Raw genomic sequence first — 27,795 nt, forward strand, 5'->3', positions numbered from 1 at the left:
GATTCAGCAAAACTATGCTTAAACTATTTCTCAGACAAAAATTGAGAGAATTCACTGCTTGCAGACCTCTCCTGCAAGAAATGTTCTTCAGCCAGAAGAAAAATTATATGGGTCAAAACCTCAGATCTATCAATGGAGTGTGTTAGAGAAGGAATAAAAAGTGAAATAAAGCCCTTTTAATTTTCTTATTCTTAATTGATCTAAAAGATAACTTTTAAAAGCAATAATAGTAACAACGTATTTAGGTGATTATAACATATAGATTAAGTGGAATGAATGTCAGCTATGTCACCAGGGAGAGGAGAGAGGAACTAGAAATACTCCACTATATCCCAAGTGTATTACACATGAGGAAATTACAGTATTATTTAAAGATAAACTTAGATTAGGTGTAAATATATATTGTAAGTACTAGAGCAGCCACTAAAATTTTTGGAAAGAAGTAAAATTTTTGTAAAGTTTTAAAAAAAGATTTTATTTATTTATTCATGAGATAGAGAGAGAGAGAGAGGCAGGGACACAGGCAGAGGGAGAAGCAGGCTCTCTGCAGGAGCCCGATGTGGGACTTGATCCCGGACCATGGGATCACACCCTGAGTCAAAGGCAGATGCTCAACCACTGAGCCACCCAGGCGTCCTGAGGAAAGAAGTAAAATTGATATACCAAGGGAAGAGATAAAATGTAATAACTTAAAATTCTCAGTTAAAACCAGATAAGGCAGAAAAAGAAGAGGAAAAGAAAGAACAAATGAAATAGCAGTTACAACCACTGTAGATATTGATCCAACTGTATCAGTAGTTACTTTAAATGTGAATGGTGTAAATATACTAATTAAAAGACAGTGACTGTCAGAGGGGACCAAGAACAAACAAGATCCAACTCTATCTTATCTATAAGAAACCCACTTTAAATATAAAGACGGAGGGGATCCCTGGGTGGCTCAGCGGTTTAGCGCCTGCCTTCAGCCCAGGGTGTGATCCTGGAGCCCTGGGATCAAGTCCCTCATCGGGCTCCCTGCATGGAGCCTGCTTCTCCCTCTGTCTGGTCTCCACCTCTGTGTGTGTGTGTGTGTGTGTGTGTGTGTGTGTGTGTGTGTCTCGTGAATAAAATAAATAAATAAAATTATAAATAAATAAATAAATAAATAAATAAATAAATAAAAAGACGGATAGAGGAAGCTATACCATGTTAACACTAGACAAAACAAAGATGGATAGCTATATTAATTTCAGATGTGGCTGACTTTGGAACAAGAAAAATTATCAGGAATAAAGAGAGCATTACATAATGATAAAGGGATTCGATTCTCCAAGAAGACCTTAAATCCTAAACATGTATGCACCTAACAACAGAGCATTAAAATACATGAGGCAAAAACTGATAGAACTGAAAGAAAGAGACAGACCCATATTATAGTTGGAGACTTCAACATTCCTCTGTGAGTAATTGACAGGCCAGGCAGGCAGAAAATCAGTAAGGGCAGAAGGAAGGGGAAGGATGTCTAATAATCCGAGGAGAGTCATGATTCAATTTTTATAAGGATAGCTCTTATAGAAGTGTAGGGGTTAAGTTGGAGAAGCAAGATATTGGAGACAGGGAGATTCCCTCCTCCACCCAGAGAACTGCTTTAAGTCTGTAAGCAAGAGGCTTTGAATAGGATAGCTATAGGAGAAAAAAGGAGATAGATTAGACCACCATTTTCCAAAATGTGTTTTAGGGCAGTTTCCTTTGATGTTGAAAAAAAGAAAAAAACTGGGTTCTGTGATGAAATAACACTGGGAAACAATGTTTAGGGTATCTCCATGTCAGATCCCCCATACTGAATGCACATTAGCATATCACATTAGCATATCAAAGGCTTTCAAAGGAAATCTATTTAACTGTCCAGTTCAGCAGTTCTTAAGTTTATTTGGTCGTGTATACTCTTTATTTTTTTGGTGACCCCTAATGACAAACCACCAAGGAACTGATAGGCTTCAAAACACATGGAAAATACTACCCCTAAAATAGGGAAGTGGAATAAATAGGACTTGAGGTTATTGGATGTGCAAGTAAACAAAGGGAAAGGGGTGACAGTGGCCTAGAGTTTTCCCACCTAGGTAAGCAGAAAAAGGACGCTGTTGACCATAATAGGAAACAGGTGGGAGAAAAATCTAGAGGAAAAGATTCTGCTGTTGGATATATACCAGTTGAAACAGTGCCATAATATGGATTTGCAAATCTTTAGGAGACAGCTGGAAATTCAGATCTGCAGTCTGGAAGAGAGGTGAGGTACTGATGTGAACCAGTGATTGGACAGCATAAAGGTAACAAGCCAAACCTTGGCAGTGGAATTCATTGCCTAAGAGGAGTGCATTTGCATTGAAAAGATCAGAAGTACCAGAGACAGAATCTTGAGTACTATCAGGTTTACAAGGTAGGCAAAGGTAGAGGAGTCAGAAAGACACTAGAAAGCCAGGTGAAGAGGTAGGAGGAGAGGAGAAAATCGTGTCAAGGGATTCATCATGGCAGAGAGGGAGGGTTTAGGTCAAACCCCACATATTTATTGAGCACCTCTGCTTGCCAGGCACATAGTAGAGGATGCAGCAGTGAAGAAAGCACACCCACACTTCAATGGAGCCGACTGGATTCCTTTTGAAAAGCTCAACATGCTTAACCACCTTAGATATTTTTAAAGTGCTACTTTGACCCCACATTATTGCCCTAACTGTAAGTATCTGCTGGGAGTTTAGGGAAGTGAGGACTGAAAAGTAGCCATTAGTGCATGCTTAGAAGTCATTGTTGAGTTTTGGTTGAGTGCTGGGGTAAAGTCTAGTCTGGAGTGGTTTGAGAAATGAGTGGGAGGTGAGGAAATGAAGTTAGCAAGCATGAATCACTCTCTGAAGTGTAGCTGGAGACAGAAAATGTAAAGAGCTCCTTACAGAAGGGGAGATATGGCAGAAGCTGGAAGTGAAGTGGGGTCACTGAGGCCTTTATATATTTTTTTTAACTTGAGAGAGGCATGAGCATATTTCAAAGCTCTTGGGAAGGAACTAGTAGAAACAGAGGAGATTAACCGGACTAGAAGAAGGAAAGGAAAGCCAGAACCCAATGGAAGAAATGGATCTTAGAGGGAGGGTCATGGCCTGATTTCCACAGATGAGAGGACAGAAACAGATGGATGTGGATATTTGCATGGATGTGGTGGCAGCAATTTGAAGGTAATTTCTAACTGATGGCTTGGGATTTTCTCTGCAGGACAGAAAACAAGGTTGGTAGCTGAAAGTACATCTTGTCAAATGCTAAAGAAAGTGAGCATGTGTCTAATATCTGTGGGCTTCAAGGGCAACTGACAAGGGAATGAAAAGAGATTAGGTGGTAAATCGGAAGCCATCCCTTTAGTAGAATTTGAGTTTGAAAACAAAGAGTCTCACCTTCCCTTTGCCTACCTTCTCAAGGTGGGCAAAGTATAGCGAAGAAATTGAAGTGGAAGTGAAAGGCAAGTTGAGAGAGTTCACACTGGGTACTTTTGAATTTCAGAAAAACTGAGTGGGTTATGTAGAAAGAAGGATTTCTTAACTCTAAAAGCTGGTTAGCATTTGGATGGCTCATCAGAGGAGATGGACATGACCTAAAATGGTTCTATGTGACCTCCAACGGTGACATAGGCTTTAGATTCCATCATGTACCTAAGCAGTTCTCAACCCTGACTACATGGTTAGAATCATGAGAGGAATCCACACATACTGGGTCTAGGACTCACTCCCATAGATTCTCATTCTGTGTGTCTGGGAACAGGGTGGCCTCCTCCACATGTGGTCCACAGACTGGCAGCAACAGCAGCCACATCCCCTGGCACCGTGTTAGAATCTCCAGCTCCACTGAGACCTACTAGATCAGAGCCTGTACTTGTAAAAGATCCCTAATTGATTTGTGTACACATGAAAATCTGATAAATGCTGGACTTAAAAAGCATAGTCTAGAGTGGGGCCAGACATGGTTACTTTTTTAAAGGTCCCCTAGCAACTAATACTGTGGGAACCCTGGTTAAGAACCACTGCTACATTTTAAAAAGATACTTTTTAAACTGTATTTAGCCCCAGGGATAAAATGTCATAGCATTCTAAGTGCATGCCCACACATACAAACCTAGAGAAATCCAAGTAAGACCTGTAGTTAGTAGTATTGTACCAAAGTCGGTTTCGTGGTTTTGATCATGTGCTATGGTTATGTAAGAAGTTATCATCGGGGAAGCCGGGTGATGGATACACGGGAACTCTGATCTATATTTACCTCTTCTTGTGAGTCTTAAATTATTTTAAAATAAAAAGTTAAAAAGAAGGCACTTGAAGCCAAGAGAGAGCCTGCTGCCTAGGATGAGGAGCAGCTGTTCTCCATCATCATCTAAGAAATAAACAGGCTCCGTCATTCATTCGTAAGGGAGCCATTGGAGGATTTAAAGCAGAAGGATGACAAGTTTGAATTTGTGTTTTAGAAAAATAAATCTGGTGGCAGTTGGGAAGACTGACAGTTTCCGTCGGTCCAGGTAGATTACCAGGGCCAGAAGCAAATCAAGAGCAATGGAAATGGAACACAAGAGGATGGATCTGAGAGATTCTGGAGGTGAAATCAACAGGATTTGTTGAGTGATTCAGGGATTGTCAACGTTGGCTGTGTGTCGAGGTCCCAGAGAAGCTTTTTACCATACAGATGCCTGAGCCCTCGCCAAGAGCCTGGGATTCCAAGGGGTGAGGCCGGGCCCAGGCATCTGAGTTTGCAGCGCTCTACAGGTGGTTCAAATGAGCAGGGTTGAGAGCAGCTGGCTCCGGCTGAGGAGGCGGGAAGTGCAGGGTAAACCTCACAGGTTTTCCATCCAGTCGTGCTGCTAACCAGCAGAGGAGGAGGAGGAGGCAGCAAAGAGACAGCCAGGATAAATTAGGGAGGTAGCCCTTCCTCTTCCACTTGTTTTATGTTGAGTAAAATTGTAAAAACTTGGGAGTGAAAAATGTATAAATCCATAATCATTGCAACCTCGCTGTCTTCCCGTGGCTCATCTAAACAAATAGATTTTTAAATGAAAATAAAACCTTAGTTCAATTGTTCGTGTCATCTAAACATCACCTTGGCTTATTAAAAACAACTGTTAGCCCCCAACTTTGAAATATTTATACAAACAAAGAAATCTTCAGGAGGCTGCGCTGAATGCTTTGGGAACAAGGGGGAGTTGCTTCTTTCTGACTGCTGCTCTCTCCACAGATTCCAGAAAGCCACTCCTGACCTCTCTCCTAAACCCACCCAGATACTCTTTCATGTCAGGCGGGGTGGGTTTTGCTCCTTTGAGGCTGTGTTTTGGAATCCATCCAAACTCTGCAAAGAAGTGTGGAGTGTGGTCACTGGCCCCACTCTCCTGGGGCAGCAGGGCAGCAGGCACATGGAGTCTCTGAAGTCAGCACTCTCTGCTAATAAGCCCCCAGGTTCCACAGAAGGTGTTCTGGGAGCATGTACCAGGCCTTCAGAGCCGCAAGTGGGAAGCAGCCGATGGCTAACGGATTGTCTTTTACAGGGTAACCTGCCAAAGCCACCAGTCTCCACTCATAAAAACAATCTGGGGTTTCCCTACTGAGAGTTGCTTGGTGCCTATTGGGAGCTGTCTTTATAAAGTTGTGTGCAAAGCACCGTGAAAATGCTTCCATTTCAAAATGGTCTGCTCTTTAGTATTTGAGTTTCCCCCCCTTTAAGGGCATTTCTGCCCATTTGTTAACTTAAAAGGAGAAGTTACAAAACCCACTCGTTTCCACTATGATAACACATAAGCACATCGCAGGGTTTAACGATTCTTTTAAATGGTTGATGTAAAAAAAATGTTAAGGTGGCATTTACAGGGATACTTCTGTGTTCCAGGTTCTTCTATTCCATCTCAGCTTTCTACTCACTATGTTATTTGCAAGGTAACAGAGTAACACCTAAGCTCATCCATTTCTTAAATGAATCTAAACTTAGTTGGAGATCTGCAGGCTTGTTTATATTGATTCTGATAAAGCTACTAAAGCTTGGAAAAAGGAGAGAGGAAATGATAGACTGAGAGTTTAAAAATCTCTTTATTCCTAATTCTAATGTCTTATTCTTTCAGGAGCTGCATATATTAATATCTGGCTGTGTATTCCCCTGAGGGCTGGGCTGGAAAAGCACTGCTATGCTACTTAGTTTTGTGTGTCAATTGCCAGAACACCTTTACCTTCAGACATAAAAAGTACATATACTGATTGTAACAGTCATCTTCCAATGTGTTCAGTTCCCCTTGTTGGTTTGCCTTTTTGTTTGTTCTGTGTTTTTCTGGGAGTCTCCACAAACTAGCTAGTACTTCTGCTCAGTCCAATCAGTCATAGTCTTTAACTAGGTCTCAGGACACCGATATGAAAGCTGTTTAATGCATGCTGGTGATGCCAAGGCAACTGAACAAAAATTTGTTGGCTTGTCCAGAATGTTTCAGTCTTGAGTACTGTGTGCCTGCACTGTGCTGGGAGTAGGCATGTAACAAAGAATAATATTCAAAAGTGCTGAAAGACAATGTCCTTATATTATGGCAAGTGATGACAGATACAGGGAACCAGGGAAGACCTCATCTGCTTTCCCAGGGCAGGCTTCCTGGAGGAGGCGACATGAGAGCCAGGCCCATTACTCCTCCCAAGTCCAAACTCCTGGAAGGGAGGGCTGGGGACTGGGGCTTGACTGCTCACTAGGCAGCCCTTTCCAGAGCCGTCTGCCTCTTACAGCTGCTGCCCTGCAGCCGCTTCTCCCTCATAGAGGATGGGGCTCTAAAAAGTGCCCTGTAGATCCTCCCTTCCTCACATCAAATGAGGCATGCAGAATCTCGTGATATCAACCCTTGCCATCGTGCCTCCCACAAAGAGACACATGCCACTTCTCACAAAGAATGAAACTCTCACTTCAAGAGACAGGCAGTAGCTCTATGACAAGAACACCACTAAGTCGGCCAGGAAGAACATGGGATTTCCAGGCATCAAATGAAAACTATCATGTGTTTCATGAATAGCAAGCAACCCATGGGCAAAAGTGCCAGCTATGCTTTCTGACTGAGGTGGGGAGAGGTTCCAACATTTACTAAGAACCTGTGATGTGCTCCTCTGCCAGGCACTCTCACTCCATTGTCCCATTCAGAAGGAAACCACACTTCTAGATAGTGATCCCATTTTGATGACGAGGAAACAGGCTCAAGAAGGGGAATCTGCTCAAGACTATCAGGTGGTCACTAACTTAGTTTCTTAACACACAAGTCTGTATGATCCCAATGTCAGGTTCTTTCTAGCATGCCAGGCAGCCTCTGGAGCAATTGTCTTGATTTAGATATCCTACAAATCCTACAAATCAATAATGAAAAGACAAAACCACCCAATATCCGAAGGGGCAAAATTCTCAAACAGGCTCTTTGGAAATGAGAACAGCCACAGGACTAATGTGCATGGGCAAGGGTGCTCAGCTTCAGGCATCATGAAAATGAAAATTAAAACCAAAAGGAGACACCCGTGACTGCTCACCAGAATGGTAAAAATTTCAGACTGATAAATACTAAGCACTGCTGAGGATATGGGGCAACTAGGACTTTCACCCATTGCTGGTGGGAATGTAAAATGGTACAATCACTTTGGAGAACTTTAAATATATGCTTACTTTCTGATCCCCAAATTCCACCCCTGGGTCTGTCTATCCACCCAGCGGTATCCTGAGGCTGGCTCCCCCTACTGGCCCCTGAAAGCTGCTTTGCCATATCTCTTCCTAACTGACATCCCCTAGGTAGCTTGAAATTGGCCACAGTGGAGATATTTACAAATGCTTAGGAATCAGAGCTGTTTTTGTGAGAGAATTTACTGTTAAACACGTAGCAATGCGCCACTATATATACCTGAAAGAAAAGACTGCGTATGTCCACCAAAGGATTTGCACAAGAATGTTCACGGCAGTTTTATTTATAAAAACCCCAAACTGGAAACAAACCAAAACGTCCTCCAGCAGGAGAGAAAAATAAATTCTGCTATCTTCATGCAGTGAAATACTACACAACAAAAATAAATGACAGCCTACTGATAAACACGACATGGATGAATATCACAAGCTGTGGGTTGAGTAAAAGGCGGCAGACGCAAAACAGTACATGCGGCATGGTTCGATTTATCAGAAGCTCAGGAATAAGCAAAGCTCATCAATGTTGACAGAAATCAGAATGATTTTGCCCTGGGGGTTGTGGGGGTATCGACTGGGAAGGGGAATGATGGAGCCTTCTGGGGGCTGTAGTTAACCTGTCTTGATCTGAGCAATACTTATGTATAGGTATGTACTTGTGAAATTCACTGAGCTCTACACTTGAGATTTGCATCCTTTACTATAGAAATGTTATACCTCAATAATGAAGAGTATACACACACACATTCTCTTCAGTGATCCTGTTAATAAGGTGCAAGAGTGAGACTACCATCCCAGCAGTGCAGAACATCTAGTGATGGTGAGGAACGACAAGAAAGACGGCCTGAATCTTGGCAGACAAGTCGGCTCAGTTTTCCTGACATCCGACACACTGCCATCATGGAGCCTTTCCACACCTGAACCGGCAGCAGGGCCGACGCATGAAGAATCTGCCTCCACCAGCACGTACTCCCCAGGCACATCACTGCCTGGGAAGGAATCCAGTGAACACATCAGCTGTCTCTCCCACACACCGACCGCCATAACAGCAGAAATCCAGAAATGTAAAGATAGGGACTCTCATCCAACTTGGGCAACATTCCAGCATTTGCTGTCAACAGAGAACACCGAAGCCTGAGACCTTACCTGCTGACATACTCCAGAAGGATGCAAAGAGGCTGCTGTGTCTCTGAGTGTTTTTTTTTTTTTTCCAAATAAAGTAAAAGCCAAAGAAATGCTTGCTTTATCATCAGCAAGAAGAAAGAGGAGAGATCATGTCACTTCGCAGTTCCCTGTTCCCGGCAGGATGCAGGCCTAAGCCATTCTTGATGAGTTATGGTGCCTTCTGGTCATCCGTATACCCTGGACCCAACATGTGATTAGCTTTAAACCTTAATGAAAAGATTGGACTATATCCCAAATGAGGGGGAAGTGCAGCTGACAGCATCGGCATCTACATTCATGAACTTAGCAGAGCCACTGGAGAAATTTCTGTTGTGTACCTACTGTATGTAGTTGGGCATCATCCCCAAAAATGTGTCCACCATCAAAAGACTGAGTATGAAGAAGAGCTCGAAAGATATTAACTTTACTCCCTAAGGGTTGTTTTATTTTGACATGACCATATTGGTGTTTGGGGGGGGGTTGTGGTGGGGGGCTCTAAATACTTTTTTTTTAAGTTCTTATTTAAATTCCAGTTACTTGACATACAGGGCAGTATTAGTTTCAGGTATACAACATAGCGATTCAGTACTTCCATACAACACCCGGTGCTCATCAGAACAAGTGCCTTCCTTCATCCTCATCACCTTTTTCACCCGTCCCCCACCCCCTCCCCTCTGCTGACCAGCAGTGTATTCTCCAGTTAGGAGTCTGCTGCATTTGACTAAATAACTGTATTTGAATACACAGGAAATTAGCACTTGGTTTTAGAATGCTTTAGTGTTTTAGTGAGAACAATAGAAAACTCTAATTCCAGAGGCACTGACCATTGTTAGACATTATCTCAGTTTGGGATCCCCCAGGCGCAGACCTTGAAACAAGAAATTAAGTAAAGGTAGTTAGTTTGTTTGGGAGGTGAAGGGCAACCAGAAACAGGGGGCGGGGGAGGAGGGGAGCACAGGGTAGCAAGACAGGAGGGGGAAGGAGCCTCAAAGGCTGTGTGATCAGGTAGGCCAAGGCTGGAAGCAAGTGGAGCACCCCCCCCCCGCCCTCCCCCCAAGCTCTGGGAAGCGATTTCAAACACACTCACCCATGAATAGTCCCACCCATGGGGAGGGAAACCAGGTATTTCTATGCCAACTCCCATCTGTCATTGGTTGAAGTCTGTTCCCAGGGGGTGTTAATGCCCCAGAACTTCTGGTCTGCCGAGCAGATGGCAAAGTGGGCTCTCTGACAAAGAAGCATGGGTGCTGGCATTTGCAGTCAGGCAGGTGTGCTCTCAAGAGGTAAGCACTAGAGGATATGAACAGGATGCCAAGTGCATCTGCTACAGAAGAACTTGAAGCAATTGGCCAAGAACTTCTGTACTTGTGTGGTCTGTGACTGCACTTTAGCAGCGTACATGCAGACAAGTCCAAGGCCACATGACAGCTAGGTCTGCACATTTATAAACCGACAACTGATAGATGGCACATTAAGACCCAGACCTAGGAAATGCAGCTCAAATGTTTAATCGGTACCATGGAGCTAAACGTTGTCATCAGATTTGACTACCTGGCTTACTCCCCAGGCTAAGCTGTCCAGATCTCTGGAAAGGTAGAGACACCCATGTTCTTCCTGTTTCATGCCAGTATGTCCACTGTGGTTCAGATCTTTTCCGTCTCCCTGCCTCTGCTCTCCAACCTTCCCAGTCTCCCACACTGCAGATAGAGTCATCTCCCACAGTTCTGATCATCTCGTCCCCTGCTTGAAACTCTTCATTGGCCCCCAGCGACCTGCAGGACGAAGTCTGTCTCTCACGTTTAGCAAACAAGGCCCTGTGTGATTTGGACTCAGCCTCCAGCTCTCCTGTTTTCTCTCACCAGCCTGAACCACTTCCATTTCCCCTGATACCCATTTTGTGCCTCTCAGACTTTGCCCATAGTGTCTCCACCAGTTCCATACTCCCATGCCAAGCTTCTGCCTGCGGTTAATTTCTCTTCATTCTTCAGGTGCCAATTTATAAGTCACTTCCTCCAACAAGTCTTCCCTGGTGCCTGAGAGGTTGCCACAGGTGCTCTTCCCTTACCATCTAGCACTTCTCCCATATTAGAACTCCATGCAAATCTTGAAATTGCCTTGCTGTTGTCTGTATCTCTTAGAGTTTGAATGTTCTGTGAAGGCAGAGCCCTATCTGTCTTGTTCACGCAGCTTGACGTCAGATTAACTAATAGCTACTAATAAGTATTCACTGAATGGGTGAATAGGAAGATCTTCCCTCAACTGGTCCCACTTCCTCTCCAACTTTGTATTTCATTGTGCCCCTCCCACTGCTACACACATGCTGTGCACTTGTACATGCACACACTCGAACATATACTAGTCTCTCTGTAGCCCCATTACACCCCCTAGCTACGTCTATCATGGAATTGCAACACTCCATTTTGTGGTTTGCATGTGCTAACCAATTCTGAGACTCTGCCTGAAGTCCTTCTGCTAGACTCTAAGTTTCTTGAGGGTAAAACTACGTCTTGATGTTCTTTATCTTCCCAGGGTTTTTTTTTTCCCCCAGGGTTTATATTAATATCCTACATAGTGTAGGCAATACAGGTTGAGTAAATGGTTCATTGCCATAATTGGTAATGAAATAGAGACAGCTTTCTCCCAACAAAGCAGAAATGCTCTGGTCTCCCACCTGCTGCCTATCTGAGGCCCATCACAGACTTTACATGTGCAAGCCTTGAAAAATTTAATCAGCCAAATTTGTGAGCCACTGCCAGCATTAAACCAAGACAGAATCACCCAGAGTGGCATCTTTGGGCACGAAAGCAATCTTTGCTCCTTCCTGGGTGAAGCCACATCACTGAGAAAACCAAGTGGAAGCCATCTGCCTATTCCAGCATGGCTGGTGCTGGTGTCCTTAGGGCAGGTATATGGAATGTTCTGAGGATGCTAAAGATGCACTTCACCTCTGCATTAGAGAGCAGAACTGGGCTACATGAAAGCCAAATTCTGCAAAACATCAGAGCCTTACCATGGAGGGAAGTTGCAGTGGTGGGAGAAGGGGAAGTAGTCAGAAATGGAAGTAGTTTTCCCAGATGCCTTTTCCTGGAGGACTGTGATTACAGGTTAGTGTCACCTACAGTAAAAGTCTAGGTTCCATCAGCAGTGATGGGTCTGCAAACCAAAGGATTTCCATCGCATGCCCACAGTGAGGCATAAATAGATGAAGTCATATCAGTAGTCACATCCTCTGAGACACTCATAGGTAAGGAGAACATCCTGTTTTGCTTGTGATGGTCCCACATTATGCCTGGTGTTTCCATGAAATTAACAGTGCCCTCCTGCACTCTCAATGTTCTCAGTGTTCCAATCTGGATGATAAATTATATGATCACCCTGCCCACTGACAGCATTAACATGGGGTGGGGACACAGAATCTTCAAATAGACATGACATTGGACATAGGTACATGAGAATTTTTATATTCATCTCTAAACTTTTCTGTATTTAAAAAGAATTCCCCTCCAAAAATATAAATCCAACAAATACACAATAAAAATTCAAGCTACTCTATAATTAAGTATAATAATTATTTCAGTACCCAATCTCCTACCTAAATTGTTTCTCTGCTCTTATATTTTTTAGATTATACTCTAACCATATCCATTTATCTAATGAGATCAGCCATTTGTCTGCAGTGTGTAAGCGACAGGACTAAATTCAATGTCATCTGTTTATTTAAGATGGAAATGATATGCATGTAGCACAGTAGCCTTTGGGTACAAATGAAGTATCATTCAATGTCACCAGAGAAAATATAAATCAGCAAGAAGGAACAAACACAGAAGGTGCAGTCAATATATCTTTGTTGGGCTTCCAGTATGTGCCAGGGATACAGGATGGAGAAAACAGAGCCCTTGCCCTCATGAAGAGTATATATCCTGGTGTTAAACAGCCTTTGGGGAGGGGTGATACCCACATCCTGTAGTATCCCCAACTTCAATCCAGAATTTTGCAATAAATTCCCAAATTGCCAGTCCTTTCTACTAGTATGTTCTGTAGAGTATTGTTTTTTCTCTTTTCCTTCTGCATGTGCGTGGGGCAGGAGGCGGACAGTGACACAGGAAACATTCAAGACAGAAAGGATGCTATTCAGACTGATGAAAGTCTCCTCTCTTTACACATCTGTCTTCTTCATCTCCAGTCGTGCATGCCTGTCATTGGTAACGGGGTTGTGGCTTCTCCCTGAGGTTTGTGTTGTCAATGTCCAGCATTTGCTGGGCCTCGGTGTTCAGTACTTGAGTCTTGCAGCTTCCGCAAGGATGCTTTGTCATGTTCTACCCCTTGACTTTGCTACATCACCACCACTTTCAATTCAAGATTGCTGCTAAACATCTGACACTGTGGCTGGACTGTGCTGAAGCCTAATACCCAAACACAAGTTCATCAGTATCCAAATGGCCAAGGCACAGAAATTAGGTGTGAAGTCTTTACCAAAGGAACTCCCACGAGGGAACAATGTTTCAAGCCCAGGATTTACATGTGGGCTGATCCACATACTAAATCTGTGACCAGGGGCAAGTTATTTAAGCTCATTGAAGCTCAGTTTCCCCACACGCAGATATGGATGTACCATCAACCTGCCTGAGTTGCAACGAGGATTAAATGAGGTAACAGATGCTGCATTCTCTGCACAAAACCCAGCACATAGTAGGCACTTCAAACCTTTTAGTTTCCTCCTTTTGCCCCACCACGGTTCCCTGCCTGGTCTGATGTGCACCATAATCTCAGTAGGCAGTTCACCTGGAAAAGGCGAGACGGCGTGCCCAAGCCAGCATTCGAGCCCAGGCAGACCAAGTCCACCAGGCCAAAATAGGCCACCAACATTAGCACTTCCCAGAAGGGTCAGGGCCAGGGCAAGCTGAATCACACAAACCATCACAGCCTTCACCATCTACTCCACAAGGCCTCTTTTCAGATCCAGAAAAGGAGGGCAGTAGCTGGGGTCACTCCTGTGATTCTTAAAGGCAGTAGTTTTGTTAGAGAAGCTTGATAACAAAACAAAAAAATATTTCCAGTGAAAAATGCACTATCACATGATACACTCATTTATGAACTACATCATGTGCTCAGTCTCGTAAAGCTCATGGTCCATCATTCAGGAGTGTCATGACCATGTCATTAGGTGGGAATTTTTTTCTTAGTTCTTTTATCAGCCATAATTTACACAGTTCTCAAGTTCAGTGCTTATTAGAAACTTAGTAAATCATTGGAAGGAAAAAAAAATGCCAAAGGAGTTCATTCGATAGAGACACTTTTTCATAATTTTGTAGATTGAACATCGTTATTAATTATTGGCAGTTTCAAGTATTTCAAGGATGTGGGTTCTATGGCATTTGACTTTTCTTAAACCAAAACTGCTAAAAGTGTGAATTCTGATTGCATGCAGGCTTTGCATGCTCATCATGCAGTCTTATTTGTGGATGTGTGAGATCTTTCCCAGCACAGAACTGTTGTCTTTTTCCTAAAAGCCTGTCCTGGTACCACCAAACTGTACCTTGAAAGCCTAATAAACTTGTCTGGTACTCCAATGAGGGGAGCCCCAGTTCTGTTAGGACTCTTGGAAAGGAAGAGGGGCCAGGAAGGGGCAAGAATAGACCCTCACCGGAGGTCAGTTGTTAACTACATACAATTGCCAATACTAAACCACTCTGTTACCTACAGAAATGGCCATTCCATATGGCTTAATCCAATCATAAATTCCCAGGTAGACACCTTTTAGATCTTACCACACTTGACCCTCATAGTGACCCTATGACCCCACTTTACAGATAACGAAACTGAATTAAATGCCTAGTCATTGTTTTAGTTTGGGTTCCTCTAAAAGTTGACCCAGAGTCAAGGACTCAAAACAAGTAGTATATCTGGAAGACAATCCCAGGAAGCACCGATAAGAGAATGGCAACATATAGCAGGGAAGGCGAGCAGTAAGTTATAGGGCCCTTGTCAAGCTATTTACCCTCTGTCCAATGGTAGCCTAATCCTGCTGAGGAACTCTGAGAATCCATGAGGAACACGTGCCACAGACTCACCCAACCTTGGGGACAGGGAGCCGGGGTATTTATACAAACTGTTTTTAGTCCTAGCTCCAGGCTGCTTGGGACTAAGATAGCATGTTAATGCCCCAGGACTTTCACATCAGGCTGAAAGTAGGGCCAGTGTATGCTGAAGTCGTGAGAAGACAGGGCCCAGTCGTGCCTGCAATGGTCCCTTAGGTAGAACTGACAGAGGAAGAATTTGAACTTGGGGCATTCTGACCTCAGAACCCATGTCTTTCCCACTAAAGCGCAAAATATCCTCAAAACCCAGGAAAGATCAGGGCCTACAGAACTATTCAGGAACCAACTCTAGGTCATATGTGGACAGCTCTTTTTTTTTTGGCAGAAAAAAGAGCACTGCATGCTTCCCTGCTGTACAATAACTGCAGTCACCTTCATTGCCCTCTAGAATTTACCAAATGCACACATTCTATCACTTCCTTTGGCCCGCCTCTTGCCCATGAGACAGACTAAAATCCACTGAGTCACAAGATTATTATATTCATATATTTACTCCATAACTACTGAGTACATGTAGTAGGAACTGTCCTTTGCAGTGAAGATGTAGACCAAATGGACAAATACACCAGCATGGTATAACTCCTGTTCTAGTGGGGGCAGCGGAATAAAGAAACAGAGATGCGTAATGTAACATCCTATCACAGTGCAGTAAAAAACTCTTTTTTTTAAAGATTTTATTTATTTATTCATGATAGACATAGAGGGAGAAAGAGGCAGAGACACAGGCAGAGGGAGAAGCAGGCTCCATGCAGGCAGCCTGATGTGGGACTTGATCCCGGGACTCCAGGATCGCGTCCTGGGCCATAGGCAGGCGCTAAACCATTGAGCCAACCAGGGATCCCGTAAAAAACTCTTAAGAGAAAAAATGATGGTGATGACGAAGGATACTATTCTTTTTAATTGAGGGTGGGAAGCCAATTACATCGGAGCAGGGAAGTGAAAGAAGCAAGGCTGTGTGGAGAAAGGACATTCCCTACAGAGTTAAGAGATGGTGAGACATGAGTCCCAAGATGTCAGCAAGGACAGTGTACCATCTTGTTGGCTACAGTCAGGACTTAGGTGTTGGTTCTCAGTGCCATGAGGAACCATTGGAGGATTTAGAGCAGGGAAGTGCCATGATATATATCCTTAAAGGCTCATTTTTTAAAAATTTATCTGTAAGTCATGTGGTCAGCAAGCCACAAAACCAGGATTTAAATTCAAGTCTTCTGACTCCTGATCCAGTGCTCTTCCCACTCAGGTTTCACGGTCATTTTCCAGACCTGGGTGTCCTTGGTACTGTTTTTCCTGTCCCTTAAAGACTTATTTGTGCTCTCCTGACCAAATCTTAAAACTGCTGTTGCATATTCCCCAGGCATATGGCTCTTTGGGACTTCTCTTTGCCTCTTGGCCAATCAGCTTTAACATTCTCCCATTTCTGAGAGCATCCTGTCATCTTACAGATAGTCAGCAAAACTCATGACCTACAAAATTGCTCCACCAGAGCCCAATCCTGACCATGAAAGTGAAGTGAGGACAATGGGATTAAAAGATAACCACCCTGGGCAGCCCAGGTGGCTCAGCGGTTTAGCACCTGCCTTCAACCCAGGGCATGATCCTGGAGACCGGGGATCGAGTCCCACACTGGGCTCCCTCCAGGGAGCCTGCTTCTCCCTCTGCCTCTCTCTCTCTCTCTCGCTCTCTCTCTCTCTGTGTGTGTGTGTCTCATGAATAAATAAATAAAATCTTTAAAAAAAAAAAACCACCCTAATCAGAAAGTTTAACATAGCACATTTCCAAGGGTCTTTTCATGGTATCAATGGATTTTTTTTAGTTAAGACCACATGAAAATTTGCCCCAGACTATGGAAATAGAGGTTACCCAATCTCTGCTTCAACACATTGTCTTTCTCCTCCAGACCAATGTGGAATTGGGCCAAAGTTGCAAGGAGATTTTATACTTGCCTTTTCCTTCATCATCACTGTTTTTGGTTTCTAAAATCCCAGATTTATTCACTTCAGATCGAAAGCTGGATTGCTTTTTCAGCCAAGGCTGCAAAGACAAACAGCCTGTTTGAGGAATTACAATGTGGGGCTCTCTCTTGGCTGCTTTTTAGTGTCAACATCAGCAACAACAGTGTTTACCCCCCGGTGGTAAAGCAAGGAGAACAGACACATCCCACTCTCCCAGAGCTCCACTGACTCTATGGTATTGACAGAAGTAACCATTTTCTCTTGTCACTCGGAGCAGGTCAGCCTGACACTGGGCACACATGTATAGAAGAAGCGTGTAGACAGATAGTCACTTGTTTGGCTACATCCACAGCTTAAATTTGGTGTCCTCCAAACATGTAATGTTTCAAAGGCAGAATGATATTTCTGTTCACTTATTAAGGGATGACTAACTTGCTTTTGGCTGCGCTACAAATGAATCACGGTAACAATCCCCAACTTGCGACTTCTGGTGTTCTGATGTAATGCTCTTCTATTAAAAGAAGAGGAAAGAGAGTGGGTGAGAGTGAGATCATGCAAAGACAGGACATAACACTGAGGGAGCTAGCGTAATTGCTGAACTGCGGAGACCAGGTCCATCCACTTCAAGCTGTTTTCTCGTGTCCTGGGTGAGGATCCCTTGCCAGTCAGTTCTTACCCATCTACAGTTGCAGAATATAGGCCCAGATCATGACGTGGAATTTGGAACGATTCGACGAAGAAAATATTTCATTTGGGGGTGAAAACCAGATATTCCTTGAAAGCAGTTTTAAAGCCATTTTGATTTAGTGCCACTTTGAAGGTAGTTATTTGGGGACAAATGATAGAAGTTAGAAAAGCTAACTAACCAACCTCCCTTTTTAAAGTGTTTTAATGGGGGTGCCTGGCTGGCTGGCTGGCTGAGCGGGTAGAGCAGGTGACTCTTGATCTTAAGGTTGTAAAGTTCAAGCTCCACCTTGGGTGTAGAGATTACTTAAAAATCAAAACCTTTAAAAAAATTTTTTTTTCATGAATGCAGCTTATGTGTGACAGGCAGAAGGAGGGGGTAGGAAGTCAAGGAAAGGAAGGCAGCTGCTAAAGGTGGATCATCAGACCGATTCCCTCTGGGGAGCTGGGGACCCTCACCTCCTACCAATCTTGCCTCCCAGGCCGGGGGAGAAGTGGGGGGTTGGACAGCTTGTGGCTGCTCCCAGAGCCTGTTAATTGCCCTGCCTGGCAGAGTGGCCCTCTGGTCTTGACTCTCCACCTTTGCAATAAAAAAAAGAATACAAAGACGAGCCGAAAGGTGTGAAAGATCCCGACAGTGCACGGGGATTTTTCCTGTGTTAATCACTACTCACTCGGGAGCAGACACTTCCTTCCTCCCAGACCCCTTCTGTACTCTCTACAAGGTGCCCCTGCTGTCTTCTGAGGAAGATCTGAGTGTGCCAAGGAGAAGCAGAGAGGAAATTAAACTCTGGCCTGTCGTGACCAGCAGCCCACACTGGCTTTGTCCCAGGCTCTGGCAGAAGGGGATTAGAAGAGCCAGTGCTTCCCCAGAACGGGAAATCACTCAGAGGAGGGAGTCTTTTTTTTTTTCTTCAGTAAACCTATTTTCCCTACTCTGTGGTTTTCTTTCTGGGTTTCATCTACCATCAGATCTGTCATTGACCTAGAAAGAACTTCAGTGTGTTGGAAAAGCATACTTCAAGCAGCTATAATAAATCTCAAATTGATATTTATGAAGTTAACTTTCACTCAGCATCTGATCATGTAGTATGTGGATGTCACTCATCTTAGAATTATGTCGTGTGAGAACCAAAAGGGTCTGTCCGTAAAGATTAGCTAAACCAACCTCCTGTTTTTTTACTGATAAATCCGAGACCTGAAGGAATGACATTCTTTAGGGTCTCTGACACTCCCACGTAAGTAGCGGAAGCCAGACTTGAAGACAAAACTCCTTATTACTGGATTCCATTGTGTCCCACAGCATTTCTGCCTAGTAAGCCTGTCTATGAAAAGTTTTATTTGGCAACCACAGAGGCTGCATGGAGAACAAGAAAAGTCAGTAAGCTCAAAACCCATCCCCTTCGCTACCTGTTGATATTGTCACCTATAGATACTGCCATCTATAGATGAGCTTTGGCTGTCTGGATTATGTCTGGTCTCTTCTTAATGGGCCCCAGATCCCCAAGTATGGCCATCCCACAGCTTGGTCACAGCCATGGCCAATCATCTGAACTGGGCGAGCTGACGGAGCACCTCTCCCCAAATCCTCTCTGTCCCCACCCAAAGTTGTGCTGGGCTAGGGCCACATGGCCTGCCGCTTGCCATCCACAAGATCCCACCCCTGCCCTTCATTCACTGGGTCAGCATAGGTGGGCTTCTGACATTCTTTAGATCTCAATTGCTCCAGCTATAAAATGAGGATAATCATTTAATCATTTCCATAGAGTCTTGTATCAAATAAAATATTAGAACTTTGAAGAAAGTACTTAGCAGACTACTTACTGTTACTGTTATCATTCCTAACCTGAAGGGTGATGAGGGCAAAGAAGCTAACAATTTAAACTGTATGTTCAGAGCCTGGGAATGAATCTCCATTTAACATTCAGTCCTGGCCTCTTTGGCAGCAAATACAGAACAGAAAATATTGTGATCGGGATTGACATTGGATTAGACTTTACTAGCACAAAATGCTTGGCATTGTCTACTGTTAGAATATTCTTTTTGTTTTGAATGTTGTATCTCTTCTGTGATTTCCCATGTGTGAGCACAGGCTTACTACATTCAGAGAAATTATCCTATTATTGACAACAATATCCTATTATGGTAAATTTGATGAGTATTTACTGAATGTGTGTTGAGTGAATTATCTAGAACCTATACACAGTTATGGAAACATGGATTATGTGTAGATTCACATGATAGATTCCAACTATACTAAGGTCAGGACTACTACTTTGTGTCACTTGCGCTTGTTTTTTTCTGAGGGCCTCTTCCTGAGCTCACCAATAAGCTTGTGTAGCTAGAGGTTGTCCATTTTGTAGATGGAGGTGTCTCCGTCACCATTTCACTATCATGGTTTGATCTTTCCCCGGCTTGCTTTCCCCCTTCTGGCTCCAAGAAAAGACATTAATTTAAAGACAAAAATGAAGTCACTATAAACTAACAACTAACCTGTTATCATTTTCACTTTCATTTTCCAGTGCAGAAATTTCAAGTAAGTATACAGAAAAACAAAACAAAACAAAACAAAACAAACAAACAAAAAAAACAGCAACACAGCTTCAATCTCTGGCTTCCTTTTTTTCCCCAGGGAATATATCTAAGAACGCCTACTAATGTCTCTGTTGTCTTAAGTGGGGCTCCTTTAGGAGGTTAAATCAGAGCACTCTAAAACCCTACACAGGCTGACACCCAGGTAGCATGTCAATGTACCTGCCAATGGCAAAGTGGATGGCCAAGACTAGATTGTGTGTGTACTTGACATGTAGTCATAAGAACCAAAGATCAGAACTGAGGACTCTCAGAAGCCACAGAAGGGAGTCTCAGTTCTCCATGCCTCTTATTATCCTCTCACCTCTTATCCCACAGTAGAAACCCACAGACACCTCCTGCCAGGTAGGCGGCCTCAGCCAACACCCCCTCTCTGGATGCTTTGTCACTCAGCATCTCCCTGCCACTCAGAAGCAAGAGTGACACATGTTCTACCCACCTCTCCATTGGAAATTCAAAGCAGCTGCATCTCACAGAAGCTCTGGTACTGAGAATTAAGAAACATTCCTTCTCAAACTTCACTAAGAACTCCTTTCTCCCAAGTCTCCATCCTATGATCTGGTGTACAGGAGTTAACATGGTGCATGCTTTCTTTGGCCTATGGTCTCAGGGATCATAGCAGCAGACCTTCAGAGTTGGCACATCATTAAATAGTTTAAAACTCCCCACCCAGCAGTGCATGGTCGCCTTAGAGAATGGATGGAAACTATCCCTTTGCTATAACTGGGTTCAGCCCTGTGGCTTAACACCATCTTATTTGGCAATCTTTTTCTCTTGACATATTTAGTAATCACTCTAAGGGAGATTTATTAGACTGCTCATAGGAACAAACAATGCACTAAATATTACACATATGCATGCTTTCAATACCACTCCTTTTCTAGCCTATTCTGAATCTTTCCCCAAAGTGTTTCTTTGAACACTTATCAAAACTCTCTCTTGTCTTTAAATTCCTCTTGGCTCTTCCCTCCCCTAAAATAACTTTATATTTCAGATTTATTTTTGTAGTTAGAAGTTCTTTTAATCAAAATTTACTGGGCCATGCTTAGAGAAGAATGGATAAAATGGATACACTCAGTTTAAGATCATTGAAGATATCGTGCCCATCATTAATCCCAAAGCACCAAAACAAAAATTTAGCATATGGTAAGGGTTTTGTGAAAATAATCTCTTAGGTATCTCTGGGAGATCAAAAGTGTGTGTGTGTGTGTGTGTGTGTGTGTGTGTAGGAAAGAACTCAAAATTTTCAGCCAAACATAATATAGTGAAGCATTTCCTGAACCTGAGGGCTGATGCCCATGAGGAGATATGGGGGAGGGTGCGCTGAAAATTAGGATTAGCAACTCATGCTCTGTGCTAACTAGAGGACTTTGACAGCTGGTACCCCTCCGACATTTTCAAAAAGCATAATAAATATCCCACTCACCCTGGCACACGCACAGCAAAATGTCTTCACAAATAATCCATCCAGAGCAGATTTAAGAGAAAATATATCAGGGTCACAGAGATGCTCAGAAGGTTATGAGTAATAATGGCACAGTCACGGTGTGGCAACTGGATGTTAAACTTTATTCCCACTACATATGAAATGTTCTTCTTCACTAGAAGAAGATACACAGTGAGTATCTCTGTGCCTTTGAGAACCCACTCAGTGCTAGCCACAGGCATAATCATTTACTTAACACTCAATTACATGTCTACCACTGGCCTCATTTTGCTGACTGGGCACATTTTACAGAGATAAGGCCTTATTTTCTCACCTTAGACTGTAGAGTACATATACTCCTACATATCTGAACTTGAGCAACTGCGATTTTTTAGGCAACCTTAGCACTTGGCCAGTGAAAGCACCAATTTAAGCATTAGTTGCTAGCAAGAACTTTGATTCAACTACCAGCGTTATTAACCTAGAGGTGTGTGGTGAGGGGCCAGGAGCACAGGTTCCAGAGCCAGGCTACCTGGGTTAGCCTATGTGTCCTTACTATGTGTGGGACCCTGGGCAAGCAACTGTGTCTCACTTTCCTCATTTGTAAAATGAGGCTTTTACTTGTACCTACATCATAGTTTCTTGTAAGGACAAAATGAGTTGATCTGCGTAAAAGGCCTAGAACTGTGCCTGGCATAAAGGAGGAGCTGTTAAATGAGTGCTTGTACTCCCACTGTCCACTGTGACCACAGGTGTATAGAGCTTGGACATGGCAAGTCTGACTTGGGGAGGGGTGTGTAGAATACATCCCACTGTGCTTCTTTAGCATGACCACCATGTATCCCAGCCAGTCTCTCGCTCTTCCGTTTCCCTTCCCATATAAGCAGACAAGGAAAGCCAGAGAATATGAGGTCTCTCAAGGTGAGCCTCCTGCCTTTTATGGCACCGAGTGACAGAATTGGATGGGGAAGTCATTTAGGGGCCCTAGAAGTTGGCAGCAGGGGATGGGCCTACCGAAGACCTCTGCACTTGAAACTGTACCCTAGTTCACTTTGTACATTATATCTTCTAGATGGTGGACGTATGTGAGATTTTCAGACATTTATAGACCAGTTTGGTCACAAATAAAGAAGAGAACCTGTGGAAATAATGCTGTGCCTTAACCCAGCACTGCGCAAACAGTACCTTTATCAGAATCTTCCAGAGAGCTTGTGAAAACCCAGATTCCCAGGCCCCACCCCAGAGCTTTCTGATTTAGCAGGTCTGACATGGAGCCTGACAGTTTTCATCTCTGACAAGTTCTCAGCCTCTGCTGATGCTGCTGGTTTTGCATCCTTACTACCTAGTTTCTTTTTATTTATTTATTTTTATTTATTTTTATTTTTTTAATTTTTATTTATTTATGATAGTCACACACACACACACACAGAGAGAGAGAGAGAGAGAGAGAGAGAGAGAGAGGCAGAGACACAGGCAGAGAGAGAAGCAGGCTCCATGCACCGGGAGCCCGATGTGGGATTCGATCCCGGGTCTCCAGGATCGCGCCCTGGGCCAAAGGCAGGCGCCAAACCGCTGTGCCACCCAGGGATCCCCACTACCTAGTTTCTAACCTAAGGTTATAACATTTAATTTGAACTCTTTACCTTAGAGAGGACACAAGTGACTCTGTCACTCCCAAAAAGAGAGATCTGAATCCACAGAGCTAATGCCATGTATTAATGTCTTATTTTTTGGAAATAAACACTGACTTTCATTTTTTCTCCCATAGTTGCATGCTGCTGTGACCAGGATCCAGGTTCCAAGGCCTGGTTTTAATTACACGTTTGCCCACATATGTATCCTGAATAACGATAAGACTTGCATCGTGGATGACATAGTGCATGTTCTGGAGGAGCTAAAGAATGCTCGGGCCACCAACCGGACCAATTTTGCTATCACATACCCGATCACTCACTTAAAGGATGGGAGGGCAGTGTACAACGGACACCAGCTTGGAGGCGTCACAGTGCACAGCAAGGACCGGGTAAAATCCGCAGAGGCTGTCCAGCTCACCTACTACCTGCAGTCAATCAACAGTCTCAATGACATGGTGGCTGAGAGGTGGGAGTCCAGCTTCTGCGACACTGTCCGACTGTTCCAGAAATCCAACAGCAAAGTCAAAATGTACCCTTACACGTCCTCCTCACTGAGGGAAGATTTCCAGAAGACCAGCCGTGTATCAGAACGTTACCTGGTCACCAGCCTGATCCTGGTGGTCACCATGGCCATCCTGTGCTGCTCTATGCAGGACTGCGTCCGCAGCAAACCCTGGCTAGGCCTGCTCGGGTTGGTGACCATAACCCTGGCCACTCTCACCGCGGCCGGGATCATCAATCTTACTGGTGGGAAATACAATTCCACCTTCCTGGGAGTCCCTTTCGTCATGCTAGGTAACTACTGCCCTTCCTTTCTTTTATTTCCTCCTTCTGGTGGTGGTGACTGGGTTCCTAAAAGACAGGGAGTAGCCATCTAACAACTTCGTTTTGTTGATAGTGTCTTCCTTTTGCCCAAAAGCCCTGGAACTGATTCTATAATGTGCTGGCCATTGGCAAGGGGCAACCTTATTTAGTATTTACCAAAATAACTTATGCCACAAGTCTAAAGCCCTGAGTCTCAGCCTTGGTTCTCTGTTAAGTAGCTGTGTGGCAATTAGCAGATATTTATCTTCTCTGGCACCCCATTGTCTTAGGTGGGGCTTCCCCAGAAGCAGACCCTGAAACAAGGATTTAGAGAGAAGAAGTTTATTTGGGAGGTGAGCCCAGGAAGCACCAGCGTGGGAGTGAGAATATGAGTCACAGAAGGAAGAAAATTCAGACTATGTTAATGGGCAGGTTACTGCTTTAGGCACCTGTAGCTCAATCCCACTGGGGGCCTTTGGGAGACTTAACAGAACATACCTGAGAGAGGTCTTCCATGAGGGGTGAGGAAGCCACAATCTGGGCCATGTACCCAGAAACCCTGTGTGATTCATGGACGGCTCTCCCCAAGGAAGACTGAGTACATTCCTGCAGCCACAGAAACCCTCAGGTGGATGGCATGTGTAGTGAGAAGCCTTCTGTGAGCTCAGGAACAGTGAATTGGAGGGCACATGGGTTGGGCACTGACAGGATCTGCTCCCCTCAGCGTCCCCACCCTATGGATGGAATGGATGGGAGTATCACAAAAGGGGGTGTGATAAATGTACAAGAACTCTGAAAGCAACAAGTGAGACATAAATGAGAAGGTACCTCTTTCTTTGTCCTTGCTGTATAAACTCAGGAGAATGCTTAAAAATGACGGTATGAGAGTCCCAGTATATTTTCTCTCGGGGCTGCAGGAATTTCCTGATAGAGGTAACGATTAAAACAAAGCCAGAGTGATTACAATACAACATCAGTTGCTCTGTTCATCTGGTCCTGAATGTGGCATATCCAGCAAGCCTGACGGCAGGGTTCTTGTGGACCAAGGGTTCCAGGGGCTCACTTCTCCCTTTTTTTTTTTTAAATTTTTATTTATTTATGATAGTCACAGAGAGAGAGAGAGAGAGAGAGAGAGAGGCAGAGACTCAGGCAGAGGGAGAAGCAGGCTCCATGCACCGGGAGCCCGATGTGGGATTCGATCCCGGGTCTCCAGGATCACGCCCTGGGCCAAAGGCAGGCGCCAAACCGCTGCGCCACCCAGGGATCCCCCTCCCTTTTTGTGACCATTTCTCATTGGTTCCTTTAGCAAAATTAAAATGTCATTGGGAATCAGATACTGACATGACAAATGAAGTGACACTTTTCATTGAATGAGAAAGAACTATGGTTGAGTTCATTAGAATGCCTAATGCCCTGTTTGGGGGGAGCGGAAGGAAAGAAAATAATTTACTTAGGAATCTCAGCTGCATTATGGTTACATTATAAGCAGGGTGGTGGAGTTGCAAGGTCGCGGAATGCGTGCTGCCCTCCATGCTCTGAGGCCTGTGGGAATGCAGACTTAGGCAGTAAAACATACATGGTAGCTCCTGGCAAAGGGGGCGCTGCGGAGACCAAGCAAGTTGCACATTCATCAGATGGCTTGCTTATCGCCGCCAAATACGAGAGAAGGAGGCTGCCATACTTCCTCCCTAATTCAGTCCGTGAAGAAGGCAGCATAACTTGCCTCTTGAACCCCAAGACGTCATGCACCGATGATGGGATCCACGGTGGTTCCTTGAAGACTCAGTGTACCTGGGTAGTAGCTTCCTTGGAGGTTTGAGTCAAGGCTTCTTTAAATGAAGAGGTTTTGCCCATGACTAATTCCATGCTTGGGTTTTATTTTTTGGCTTTTCATTTTAAAAATGCAGCACTTTTATTCTGATTGTTTTTGGGGCAAGAAGAAAAACAGGAATAAGGAAAGAGTGGGGAACTGATGGGAGACAGTGGGTTTTTAAGATCATGAAGAAAGAATGTCAGGGCTAGAAAAAGGATTATTGGCCCAGGTTTGATGACACTCCAAGATGTGACCAGTGAGCCCAAAGTATGATATGCTATTTACAACTTCCTAAAAACTAATTGCATAAAGTAAAATAAAACTTCAATATTTAAAGCTTCCTAAAAATATTTTTTAAGTAAAATAACATAGCAATAGTCAAAACTTCTTAAAACTAATTTCACCAAGTAAAATGAAATGGAATATTAGAAACTTCTCTTAATTAATTTTATTAAGTAAACTAAGTTATGATATTTAAGATTTCTTAAAACTTATTTTTGTACTTCCTAAAGAAGTTTTAAGCATCATAAATAAAAGCACAAAAAGGAACATACCAGCTAGTTATCGGTGCAAAGATGTAAGAGATTGGATGCTGTTAGCTGAGAAGTGGCTTCAGAAAAGTCCACAAATAGTAATGCCACAACTCCACAGAGACTGGCTATCACTGAACTTGACGTCAGAGTTCAATTCAGAAAAATCTGGCATTTGTGGTGAAAGAGAGCAAGCGCTGCAGGTACCCAATACTTCCTTGTTTGCAATTTGAGAGGAAAGTTACACGCATTGATTTGATGGCAGTTTTCCCTGCTGACAATCAGTATGCAACCTTTCTGTACACTTTCAGCCCAAAGAGATCTCAAATTACTTAGTCACAACATGAAAGGAAGCTATGCATTTTAGTAGCTAAAGGCCCATTTGCAATAAATATTTTGCACCATGTAATGGGTGCTTAATATGCTCATAAAACCAACAGTGCCTGGATTTAGGATGGTCACTTTTCTGTGTTTCGCAGATAAACTTCATTCTCAGAATGTTATTGTGAAATGAAATACAAGCAAAAACATGTTCGTAAATGTTGCAGTTATGGCCAATGTTTAATTCCGGATTTTTGATGACCAGCCCTAAAATGCCACTAAATATTTCAAATGACCAAGGAACAATGCAGTGCTAAGGGTTTTGCAGTATGAGTCCATAAACTGTCCAGTTTTAAATTTTGTCTGTCTATAACATAGAATGTCTATACTTAAACTAAGATTTAAGCAAAACTTCTTGATTTTCTATGTTATATAAATACAGTATCAAATAAAAACTTAAAACTATATGGCCTCATTTAAAAGGAAAAGTATCTTAGAAAAAGTCTTTAATACAGAGATTTCCTTGGCCAACAACAGGTCTATAATGTGATAAACACTATATTTAAAATTCAGCAAACTAAACATTCTCAGTGTGATGCCGGTCACATAAGGCCAGATCCAGCCAAATGCCAAAATGGCAGTAGATTTAGAATGGAAAATTTTAAGACCACGTGTGTCAAGCAGTATTAACCTGACAAAATTCCAGAATAGGAAAGAATTTGGATAAACTCTGAGAGTTCGCCATAATGGGATGTGACTGTGTGTTTCTAGCCAAGATGATACGTGACATCTCTGGCAATAAGAATATATCCTACACAGATGAATCATTTTGGCAATGATGTAAGCATAGATACATCATGATTTAGAATGTTTTTAATCAGTGTCATGCATATTAGACAATCCTACTTCTGCCAAAACCCCTGTCCATATGAGTCAGATCAGTTTATTTAGAGCTGAAGTCCTTAAAGGTCTATAGCATTATAAATGCCCATTGACATTTTTTAGTTACTATAAACTTGAGGAAGAGTTTATCTCATCCATACCTGTTATGCATAAAGTAATATCCTTTCTTTCCAAACTATATTAATATCAGGTACTGA

At 43.3% G+C, this 27,795-nt stretch overlaps 1 protein-coding gene across 1 annotated transcript in view; it reads left to right on the plus strand.

The window, feature by feature from the left end:
* Positions 1-27,795, plus strand: part of PTCHD1 (patched domain containing 1) — a 56,304-nt gene that overhangs the window by 13,478 nt on the left and 15,031 nt on the right. The window contains exon 2 of the mRNA XM_025438643.3: positions 23,362-24,022. Within this exon, the coding sequence (XP_025294428.1) occupies positions 23,362-24,022 (661 nt within the window). The remainder of the gene's footprint in view (positions 1-23,361; positions 24,023-27,795) is intronic.

This window comes from Canis lupus, chromosome X, assembly GCF_003254725.2.
Source record: "Canis lupus dingo isolate Sandy chromosome X, ASM325472v2, whole genome shotgun sequence".
NCBI lineage: Eukaryota > Metazoa > Chordata > Mammalia > Carnivora > Canidae > Canis > Canis lupus.